The sequence below is a fragment of the Megalopta genalis genome, unplaced genomic scaffold (genome assembly GCF_051020955.1).
Source record: "Megalopta genalis isolate 19385.01 unplaced genomic scaffold, iyMegGena1_principal scaffold0040, whole genome shotgun sequence".
Lineage (NCBI taxonomy): Eukaryota > Metazoa > Arthropoda > Insecta > Hymenoptera > Halictidae > Megalopta > Megalopta genalis.
In genome coordinates, this window is record NW_027476109.1 from 624,464 (window position 1) to 636,319 (window position 11,856).

The 11,856-nt window shown below is 45.0% G+C and overlaps 2 protein-coding genes across 2 annotated transcripts; both read left to right on the forward strand.

Moving 5' to 3' along the window:
- Positions 1–8,019: 8,019 nt before the first annotated feature.
- On the forward strand, positions 8,020–9,157 carry LOC143261196 (uncharacterized). Its single transcript, XM_076527775.1, has 2 exons — positions 8,020–8,999; positions 9,143–9,157. Exons 1-2 carry the CDS (start codon positions 8,190–8,192, stop codon positions 9,155–9,157), a joined length of 825 nt encoding a protein of 274 aa, XP_076383890.1. The 5' UTR covers positions 8,020–8,189.
- Positions 9,038–10,113, forward strand: LOC143261198 (uncharacterized). Its single transcript, XM_076527777.1, has 2 exons — positions 9,038–9,327; positions 9,411–10,113. Exons 1-2 carry the CDS (start codon positions 9,263–9,265, stop codon positions 10,039–10,041), a joined length of 696 nt encoding a protein of 231 aa, XP_076383892.1. The 5' UTR covers positions 9,038–9,262; the 3' UTR covers positions 10,042–10,113.
- The last annotated feature ends 1,743 nt before the right edge of the window (positions 10,114–11,856 follow it).

Below are 11,856 nucleotides of genomic sequence, written 5' to 3' on the forward strand. Positions count from 1 at the left end.
GTAAGACAATAACACGATCGACATACGTTGGCACGACCGTAAAACGCTCGCCTCGGCCTAAATGTATACGCGGTGTTTTTGCCTTAGAAGGCAATGACCGGCCTTCGACACCTGACGATGCTTCTCCTTGAACATCGGCCAGGTGTCTATATACAGGGTGTTCCACAATTATTTTAACAGCCGAAAATGAGGGGTAGCTGAGGTCATATGAAGTAACTTCTTTCTTTGCGAAAATGCAGTCTGCAACTTTGTTTACGAGTTATTACTCGCGCCTGACCAATGAGAGGTGACGGCGCGAAGTTCGAGAGCCCGCAGCACGAGGCTTTGACAGAAGGTCAGGACGGACTCGAGCCGCGTTCGAAGTATTGAACTAATCACGAAGCGAAAACTTTCTAGATTTTTTTTACTACGTAACAGTGATATTTAAAAAAAAATACTGTTCACCTTTAGTTTAGAACATCTGGAGAATATTTACTAATTTTTCGGACCCGAAATAATATGTAGTTTAAACGTGACAGCCGTTTTAATTTTCTGGTGTGCATGACACTTTACGTGCACCATATGAAATTTTTATGCAAGGTGTGTAGTGAGGATTAACAAAGTTCGTAAATGATATTTTAATTTGAATAATTCCGTGTCCGAACAGAATTCAACGAATGATTCGCAAAGCTGATTTAATAATAAAAAATCGCGTTAAGGGACGTAATGGATTTGTTTATTATATAATATTAATAAATTATAATTATTATCACTTACCCAATATTATTATAATTTTATTAAATTAAATAAAACTTATTATTATTAATTATAAATAAATATACTCTCTCTTTTCAAATATACTTTTTCCGGGTAACCACGGCAGCGGTGATGTAACAATCGGTTTAAGACCGACTTTCTTCTCACGATATTTTGAAGGAGCCTTTTTGATTTGAGCACCTCCAAATGTTCGTTCTCGCTCTGCACCATGCTTTCGCATTCTAACGACTTTGTCCATTGCTTGCTAAGCGATTCCATCGCACCCTAGCGGATCAAGGCCGCGGCTGCAGTGTGTCCTGCTGAATGCGGCCAATGTGCTGCATCACGAGCGCTCGATAGTCCTTGCGCTTCCGAGCACCCTTAGTGGCGTCTAGCGACCTGCCAGGCAGGAACCCAATGAGCACCTGATTGATGAACCGAGTACCCTTCATGGTCAGTTCTGCCTCGCGCCGCACCAGCAATAACACCTCCTTGGCACTCTACCGGAAGCCTTTTGGAGATAGGAACATTTATTGTAAGCTCGGCCACCGCGAAGGTGGCGCGAACATGTGACCTCGCCCATTAGGACATACACAACACTTATCCATCCATCCCCGCACGGAACACCTACGAGGGGTCCGAGGAGGGATAAACCGTCGCCTTCTCTCAACGGTCATCAGGCCGGATACAGAAGACCCAGTCTTAACTCTGCGTCTGCAGTAAGGAGTTGTTTGTTTGTTTTAAGTTTGGTAGGCCGTGTATCCTACTCCAACTATGTTTATGGCTTTGGCCCTTCTTCTGGGTAACCACGGTTGCGGGTGCTCGGCACCGCACACCACCGCTATCACGACGGCACTCTGCCGTATTTATTCATTCCCATTGTGCCACACGACAGCAATTGTGCAGCGTGGAAGGTCGGCGAATGACAATTAAGTTTTTGCATCATTGGCTCATTTAAGGGCTGACTGCCGAACCCGATGCAGCCAAACCGTGTCATGAAGCAAGGCACCGCTCGACAGGTCAAAGGGCCGCGAGTGCGCACACACCTCTCGACAAGCCCGAAGGCCGCGGGTGATAATAGCTAAATACCGTCGATTGCAGTGGCGGGCGCCAAGCGCCTCACGCAAGCACCGCAGTCGACCCAGCGTCTAGGCCTCTAGTAGGGAAGTCATTGCATTCACGCCATGCACAACGTGTTTGTACTTTGATTGGCTCCCACTCTCTTGATTCTCTCGTTACTTGAATTAGTGCGCACATGAACTTAACGAGATGCTCACTGCTAATGCAGAACAAGAGTTCCCCCTCGCCTGGCCGGCCATCAAGATGGTAACGATGGCTGGCCGCGTCCCGGGGAGAGATAAATCCTCCGCACTTCAATCCATATTCGGCGGCGTGAGGGGTCGCACCCCACACCGCCCCGAACCGGTGACCGCGTGAAAGGTGACCAGGGCCCCCGCCCTCATCACAGCGGCCGCTGGGGGGAGGTGACGAGTATATTGGAGAGTTATACTTAACCCTCGCCTCCTTGAGGCGACTCGTCGCGACCTCCACTATTGGCACGCGGAGGGCAATGAAACCAGCATGGTCTGGTACACCCGCCGCCCGCCTACTCTCAGCTGCCCGGTGGTTCTCGGCATGGACGCACACGCCGTCCCCTAGCCCATCGGGTGGGATCGGTTCGTTCCCGATCCCGCTCGGCAGCCTCCTTCCGCGACATTACCTGTTCGCAGAAAGAGCCTGCCAGACCGTCTCTCCCGCCACGACATCAAGTGCGGCATGAGAGCTCCGGGGGCGCGTTCGCCGGCATGGGAGGAAAGATCCGCTCGCCATCTGGCAAACGCTAGTCGCCGGGCCCGGAGTTTGAAGCCCTCGACCGTCTCTCGCTTCGGCGGGCCCCCCCGATCACAGCTGGCGATGCTTGTGCGCCTATTTATAGGCGTGCTTACATAGGCTATGTTTACATAGGCGTGCCCCGTCGCCTGAAGCTCGAAGGGAAGATCCTTCGCCAGTGCAAGCGCCGTTACGGTAGACGTGGTGCAATATCCCCGTATAAGGCGGATGGCCATCAGCCTCTGCAGTCGGCGCAACAATTCCGTGCTGCGCTGGCTGATCATCACGTACGGCGCCCATATCGGAGAGCCGTACAAGGCCATAGACCGCACCACGCCCAGGTACAGGTGTCGCACCAAATCTCCCGGACCTCCGCGGTTGGGCAGCAGACGGCCCAAAGAGGCCGCCGCCTTTTCGACTCGGGGGACGACACGGTCGAGATGCGCATCGAAGATCCAGCGGCTGTCGAGGATCAGTCCGAGATAATTCAACTCGGTCTTCACCTCGACGCAGGCTTCTCCAACCCGGATCCACGATCTGGCCGGTGGCCGAGACCGAGGCTGTCTGTGAAACCAGACAGCCCCGGCCTTCTCCGGGGCTATTTTCAGCCCCAGATCGCGGATCCTCGCGATGACGGCTGCCACCGCAACCTCTGCTCGTCGGATGGTCCTCTCGAATGGCAGGCCTGCACCGTCGGGCAGGGAGGCCTTTTCCAGGACCGCGTTGTAACCCAGGTCCCACAGGAGTGGTCCTAAAACGGATCCCTGCGGGACCCCGCGGTCCACTTCCCACCACAACATACCGTACCGGCCCGGGTATTTAACCCACCTGTCCCGCAGGTAGGCCCCGATCACCCGCCTCAGATAGGGAGGCACCTGGTGCTCGATCAGGGCCTCGCTAATGGCGGACCAGGGCAGGGTGTTAAATGTGTTGACGATGTCAATGGACACCACCAAGCACACCCCGCCCCTTGTCAGGGCATTGTCCGAGAGGGACTTGAGTAGATACCTAGTTGCGTTCTGCAATCAATGGCGAGGGGAAGGCTGAGCCGGGGGGGGTGTAAAGGGAAGGAAGCATCATCGTGAGCGGCACGCGTCGTGTGGAGGGGGGAAGTCACCGATAAGAAGTTTTGCGGTTTTGCATCCGGAGAGGCTCTCGGACGCCTTACCCGGAAGTTGCTTATCTTGCGAAGTGATATCGGGGATTTTGGTCTCGTTTATTATATTTCTTAAAGTAAGTTTTTTTTTATCTCGGTATAATATTGTAGCGAGCGAGAGAGAGAGGGGAGGATGCAGCGGTTGTTCTCTCTCTTGCAAAAACGATGCATGATTTTTCTCGCGCGCGCGTTGAGTGCGACGCATTTATAGAAGTTTGTGGTTTTATATCCGGAGAGACTCGCGGATGCTTTACCCGCGCTTGCGAAGTCATATCGGGTTTTTTGGTTTCGTTGAGATTTATTAAAGTAACGTTTTTTTTATATCTCGGTATAATATTGTAGCGAGCGAGAGAGAGAGGGCTGTATTGCAGCGGTTGTTCTCTCTCTTGCAAATGATGCGGACAGAGAGAGAGAGATATTTTTTCTCTCTCTTTTACTGTTTTTTGCTTTTTTTCCTTTGCAGCGAACATTTTATTCGCTACTGAGTTGAGTATTGGTATGGAAGTTGGTTCGTTGAACGTACCATCGTTGCAATCGTTCGCAACGTCTAAGATATTTGAACATGGTGTTCATAATTTTTCGAGCATTCGTCGATGTATTTTTATCCGATATTGTGATGTTATTTTGTGCGACGTGTACTGTGTTTTTCGTCGGAGATATCCGCACGCTAGGTTTTCATACGTGGGTGCATGCGTGTTCAAATCGCGAGACTTGCTCGATTACGTGATATACAATAGTATTGATGTTTTAAAAGTAATCGTTCCTTTGAGCACGCAATGTCGTTCGAAGAGATGGTTGAAGAGGATTATTTTTAAATACCGTTAAGAAACTGATTATGTTTGCGTCGAACCAGTGTTGATACCATTATCAAAATTTGAACGGAGTATGACCAGAGGTGATTTCCTCCCTCCATCGAACAAAGTGAAGAGAAGATTGGAATATTCATTGCACGACGACGACGACGACGATGATTGGGATATTCGTAAAATCAAATGGGACAATAATTTACCGACCGAGAAACTCAATGCTTCACGCGTGAAATTCATATCGAAGTATTTTTCATCGAGTGACGAAGATACGTCGTGAGATGGTTCCTACATTACAGAATTTGGCTTGGGGATACGTCATAAACTTATACCTGAACGATCAATTTCCGCTCGAGTGGAAAACAGCGACGGAACGTCTAATGCGAAAAGATTTGACGAGTCGCGTGAGTTTCATCTACACGAAATGATTTAGCCAAATTATAGTGAAATGACCCGCGATCGATTCACCGTCCGCGATACTACATATCATCGAGATGGGAGAGCATCGCGTGGTTGGTTGTATAGTGTAGTTACGTTCGTGAGAACTGGAAACTTAACCGACGACGTGAAATCAAAATTGAAAAAACTTTTTTTTTAATAATTAATGTGAATTAATATTTTCACAAGATGACGCAAGTTTGCAAGGACATGTTGAAATCGTTAACACATATGTCAAGGATGATTCGAACTGTGTACGAGTATCGCGAATGGACGAAATCATGTATTGAATGTTTACAATGGTGTAGGAAATATATGATCATTGTGAAGAAAAACGAAGCACCCATAGGTGTAAAATCGAGTTTACTGTCGATCATGTGTCGTATGAAAACTTTGAAGGTCTCGTTAGATCATCGGTTTTCGTCACGCGTTGGTAGCGGTTTGTATGGAAACGTTGGCGCGAGAGCATCGACTCTTCGTTGGGAGAACATTGAGTCGGCGTTTAAGAATCGTATATCGACCGGCGTTGTGATCAACGTCGAGCATGTCGATCCACGTAATTTCTTGCAACACGCGAAGCGAATAGTTACGAATCGTATTACAGAACTTTTGAACGTTCATTTGTCGTTAAAAGTGAACGTAGTATTGGAGGCGGAATTTGTGCTGCGCGACGAGGTTTCGGTGAAAAGTTTTAGCACGCGAAACGTCGCGCTCTTTCATTCGTCGAATCTACGTCGCTGGTATGCGAAAGATGTTGTGCCAACGCTTTTGACATCGATAGAAGAGTTTCAAGAACGAGACAGTGGATGGGCGTTATCGAAGATCCTGCATTTGATGGTGAATTCCAACAAATATCAACCGTTACAAGCAAGTTGTCAGGTATCCGTGCCTCGAACAGTGCAATTAAAGAAAGCAGTCCTCAATGTGTACAGTGACGACGATAATGCATGTTTCTATTGGGCAGTGGTGGCAAGCCTATATCCAGCTAAAAATAATTTGAATCGCACATCATCCTATCCGCATTACAGCGATGTGCTCCACATCGAGGGATTCCAATTGCCGATGTTGTTCAAGGACATACCAAAGTTCGAAAAAGCGAATGACGTTTCCGTGAACGTGTTCGAGTAGGGAGGGGAACAAGAAAGATGTCGGACGTTGCATTTGACCTCAAGGAAGCGGGAGAAACATGTAAATTTGCTGCTCATACACGACTCCGAAAACTTGCGCAATCATTATCTGTGTATTAGGAATTTATCTCGTCTGGTTTCATCTCAGATCAGCACGCAGCACAATAAGCATATTTGCGATCGGTAAGATCCACACATGTAAATTTTTTTCTTTCTTCTGGATGATGATGGTAGTGGTGGTGGTGGTGGTGGTGGTGGTGGTGGTGGGCGAGAAAAACTAAAATAAAAAACTATGTTTTTTTGTCAGGTGTCTACAGTATTTCCAATCGCAGGAAAAATTGAGCATTCACGAGATCGACTGCAGTCGAATGAACGAATGTGCTTTGAAACTTCCGACGGAAGACGATAAATGGCTGAAGTTCAAGAATTATGCGTACAAGGAACCGACACCGTTCGTTATCTACGCAGACTTGGAATGCCTGCTGGAGAAACATGAAGATCAAGGTCATGGAGCTTACTGTAGATATCAACATCACCATGCCTTCAGCGTAGGCTACTACCACCATTGCCGATACGACAGTTCGTTGAGCGAGTATCAGGCTTATCGTGATGAGAAAGGTTGTATCACATGGTTTGCATCGAAGTTGCACGAGTTGAGCTGTAAATTGCAGCCGGTGTTTGATCGAACGGTTCCAATGGCTCCGTTGATCGCCGCGCAAATCTCAACTTTTCGTACCGCTACGTATTGTCACGTGTGCGAATAACCACTCGGTAATGACGACGTGCGAATGCATGATCATTGTCATTTCACAGGTGCGTATCGGGGTCCGGCGCACAGCCGTTGCAGTCTGAGCTATCAATCCTCGTACGTGATACCGGTGGTTTTTCACAATTTGTCCGGCTACGACGCACACTTTTTCATCAAAGAATTGGCAAACGCGTTTGAAGGTAAAATAGACGCGTTACCGCTGACGAAAGAGAAGTACATTTCTTTCACAAAACACAGTAAGAGGAATAAAGATGCGATCAAAAAATCGTGGAAGAAGTGCATAAAGTTTCGATTCATCGATTCGTTCAAGTTCTTGAATTCGAGTCTGGACAAGTTGTCGTCGTACTTGGACAAGAGCGACTTGCATATTGTGAGGAGCCAATTCAATCGTCTTTCGAACGATGATTTTCATCTTCTAACCAGGAAAGGCGTTTTCCCATACGCCTATGTATCGACCTATGACAAATTAAGCGACACTTGTGCACGCGCGAAGCATTTTATAATCAGTTATGCGACAGCGAGATATCCGACGTCGACTATTGTCACGCGAACGAAGTTGGTCACGTTTCGGTATACAAACGTTAGGACAGTACAGCGACTTGTACTTGAAATTGGATGTGTTGTTGTTGGCCGACGTGTTTGAAAATTTTCGCGAAAAGTCGCTCGAGAATTATAAACTCGATCCAGCGCACTATTATACGTTGCCCGGTTTCGCGTGGGACGCGATGCTAAAATTGACGAAGATCGAGTTGGAATTGTTCACCGACGTTGACATGCTTTTGTTCGTGGAACGGGGAATACGAGGTGGGTTGAGTCAATGTTCGCATCGTTACGCGCGCGCGAATAACAAGTATGTGTCGACGTACGATTCGGCCGAGCCGTCTAGCTATCTGATGTATTTCGATGTTAATAATTTGTATGGCTGGGCCATGTCGCAGCTTTTGCCGCACAGGGGTTTCCAATGGATTGACGATACGAGTAATTTTAACATCGATTCCGTGCCGATCGACAGTCCCGTCGGGTACATTTTAGAAGTTGACTTAGAGTATCCTCAGGAAATTCATGATGCTCATGCGGATCTTCCCTATTGCCCGATTCACGAGGTTGTGACGTTGCAAAAGAAACTGTTGACAACGCTTAGCGATAAGAATCGTTACGTACTCCATTATCGATACCTCGAGCAATGTTTGAGGTATAATTTAAAATTAAAGAAAATTCATCGGATACTGAAGTTTGAACAATCATGTTGGTTACGTCGTTACATAGATTTAAATACGAGGTTGCGCGCCAACGCAAACAATGACTTCTCGAAGAATCTGTTCAAACTGATGAACAATGCAGTGTTTGGAAAAACGATGGAAAACGTTCGAAATCATGTAAACGTAAAGTTGCTCTCGCGATGGAGCGGTCGACACGGTGCTAAGCATTTAATAGCTCGTCCAAATTTCCATAGCTGTACCGTATTCTCCGAGGATTTTGTCGCAGTTCAAATGAACCAGTTTTCTATTAAATTTTATAAACCTATTTACATAGGCATGTCAGTGTTGGACATATCAAAATTACATTTGTATGATTTTCATTATGGCTACATGCTTCCAAATTTTCAAGAAAGATGCAGGATTTTGTACACGGACACGGACAGTTTAATTTATCAGATTATTTGCGACGACGCGTACGAGATGATAAAACGTGACATTCACCGATACGATACTTCCAATTATGACAGAAATAACGTGTACGGCGTTCCGATCGCGAATAATAAAGTATTAGGATTAATGAAGGACGAGAACGGAGGTAAAATCATGACAGAGTTTGTGGGTCTTCGCTCGAAAATGTATGCTATTCGGGTACAAGACAAAGACGATGTAAAAAAGATTAAAGGAATTAAGACTAACGTGACGATTCAAAATATAACTTTCGACGACTATTTAGCATGCCTTCACGATCATTTAGAAAAATCAGTTTGCGTTAAATTGATAATGTCTATACAACATCAAGTGTATTCAGTATCACAGAGTAAATTAGCATTGAGTCCATACGATGATAAACGATACATTTTAAACAATTCGATCGAAACCCTTCCTTGGGGACATTATAAAATCGCGAAAGGGGGAGAGGGGGGGCAGGAGGGAGAGGGAGTGGGGGGAGTTAGAAAAAATAAAAGCGGTTATATAATTTCATCGATGTTTCGAATCCCGTGTTGCGCGCGCGTGTTCACTTTTATTTGTAAGCGGAAAAGGGGCGTATACGCTCCTTGTATTGTTATCTTGCGTGTAAGAAGGGGGAAAAATGGTAGGGGAATTGTATATATATAAGCTTTTGACATTGCGTACAGCGAGTAGTGCGTTCTACAGATTACTTTCTTATAGCGCAGTTGTTCTTCAGTATTATAATATTCACAATGTCAAATCAAACCAATAATTTTTTACATAAAAATGGATCTCACAACGATTATAAAAATTATGGGTAAGTAAAAGAAAGTTTGAAGGGAATAAAATGTTCCTTTTATGAAAGAAGAAAAAAAATATTGTATGTTATTTCTTTTATAGATACTCCATTTCGATGAAACGGTCGTTTCAACAGTCGCAACCCCAGTCGCAGCAGAATCAGTTGCAGATACCGCGCAACGCACGAATCTTGGGTAGAAGATACTCCATAGCCGGCAATTATTTCAAGTTCCTTGAAATTTGTGTACGCGTGGATGAAAATTTGCGCGTCGAGTTTGTCTTGGGGGACAATCGTGGAACAGAGATTTCTTTTTCAATGGCTACGTGGAAACTGCTGGTGAAAACTAGAGATTATATTCACAATTACTTCGACGCGGACAAGAAGGAAAAACAAATTGATGAGACTTTATCGTTACAAATTGTAAATTTTAATGGAATGAGTCTAATCAAGTTGTTCGATTCTCAAGCATCGATTTATGTTACGAAAGAGACGATGGATAATTTGTACAAATTAGAGTTATGTATGGATCATATGTATTCATGGTTATTAGAAAATATTCCAGAAACTCAGGATAGATTCGCGAAGCTCGTTGACATTGTAAAAAACTCCAATAACGAGCAGAATTATGCGACCGTAATTTTTACAAACGAATTGTTCGAACGAAATTGTCTGATCGATTGCGAATTGTTAGCTTTATGTTTAGATCTAATCGTATCGAAAGCGAATCGTTGAAATTGTGTGCGTGTGGGGGAATTAATTAGTATTAATGTAAAAAGCATTTATGTATTTTTTCATGTTTATTAGAGAAACAAAAATAAACATTACATTATACAATTAAAGTACAGATGATTTCTTTATCCAAGAGTTATGTGACGAATCCAGCCCCAACCATTTCACATATATTTCATTTCCTTTTCGACGCAATACTTTTTCTACTAAATACACGTCGGCATATTTGGTAGCGCATATCTCGTATTCGTAAAATCCTCCAGCGATAGGTTTGTTCTGCAAATCAACCAAAAGATACGTGACGGGGTTCGTTCGTTTCACCGTCGCGATCTTAAATACTTCCGTTGACCATTTCGGCGTGTATCCTTTGTCGAATACGGTTTTGAACTTGCTGATGCGCACATAGTCGCCAACTTTGAATTTCGCAGGACCGGCGATCTTGACGTTGCTGTACACGGTAGATAAAAGATACTTCTCATTTTTATGATTCACGTTTGCAGGTCGTATACGAATGGTGCGATGTTTTTGATTATTGTAGTCCTTGATCAACGTGGGTAGCTCGTCGATCCAACGATATTTTCCGCTCAACGAGAAAAATTTCCACATGTTGTTCTTCAATGTACGATTGAATCGTTCGACTATGGACGCTTTCATAGTGCTGAATATGGAATAGTGGTTGATGTTACGTTTCTTCAGATATTCTTGAAAATCTTTATTGTAGAATTCTTTCCCCATATCGGTTTGCAAATTGTTCGGTATTCGGCCATCTTTTTTCAACACGGACGCGAAAGCTTTGCACACATCGTCAGCATTTTTGCTTTTCAAAGGAACGGCCCAGGCATACTTGCTGAATGTATCGATTATCGTAAGAATATATCGATGTCCTCGATTCTCTCTTGCGTACGGTTGAACTTCAACGATATCAGCTTGCCAGAGATCGTCGAGTAACCACTCGCCTCCGCCGGAAGTAACGTCTCGCCGGAGCATGCAGTTCATTCACCAAGTTCACTTTATCGCCGCTCATGATTTCGCCTTGTCAGTCTGCGGTCGCTCGAAATTAAGATACGCTAATTTAATTATCCTTGCGTTGATCGCTGCCGCGCTCTCTTTTGCGTTATCGATGAATCTGCGGTCGCTTGAAATTAAGATACGCTAATTTAATTATCCTTGCGTTCTCGGAGTCTTTTCGACCGCTGTCGCGTCCTCTTTTGCGTTATCGATGGACTTTTCAGCTATTGACGCTTTTTGCGTTATCGGAATCTCTTCTGTGGTTGCTGCTACCGCTACAGTCAACAAGTCTCTGAAACGAAGTCTCATACGAGAATCCAATTCCTCGAAAGCGACGCGCACACTATGTTGCTGCTGTTCTTCGATACGTCGCATTTGTCCGTATATTTCGGTAAATTTCTCTAATAAAGATTTATGTAACTGTTCGAATTTCGCGACTATGTTCCCCTCTCCAGTCAGCTCGAGTAATCTCTTGTACATAGCAGTATTAAGCCTTTCGAACCTCTCATCCAATTCCTTGCCAGTTTCAAAACCGCCTACTGTAAATTTATTTTGCAGTTCGTCTACGAGTAATTCAAGTTGCGCCAACTTTCCCTGATTCGCTTTGCCAGTGCTCGTAATTTCCTCCAAGATGTGGATTTTATTTAATATGTGATTTTCAAGGTTATCAATCTTTTTCGGCCAGTTGCTGTTAACTTTGTGTTCCACACTTGCAAGTTTGTGCTCGATGTTGTCAGCAAATTTCACAACGGCATTCAATTTTTCTCGATCCACGATACCCTCAGCTTTCATTGTTTCGAACAACTTATC

What these genes read in the sequence shown, in the direction of transcription:
- LOC143261196 (XM_076527775.1), top strand. Translation starts at nt 8,190, where the DNA reads ATGAACAATGCAGTGTTTGGAAAAACGATGGAAAACGTTCGAAATCAT.
- LOC143261198 (XM_076527777.1), top strand. Translation starts at nt 9,263, where the DNA reads ATGTCAAATCAAACCAATAATTTTTTACATAAAAATGGATCTCACAAC. An exon ending in AACGATTATAAAAATTATGG is followed by an intron (nt 9,328 to 9,410) that starts GTAAGTAAAAGA and finishes TTTCTTTTATAG; the next exon opens with ATACTCCATTTCGATGAAAC.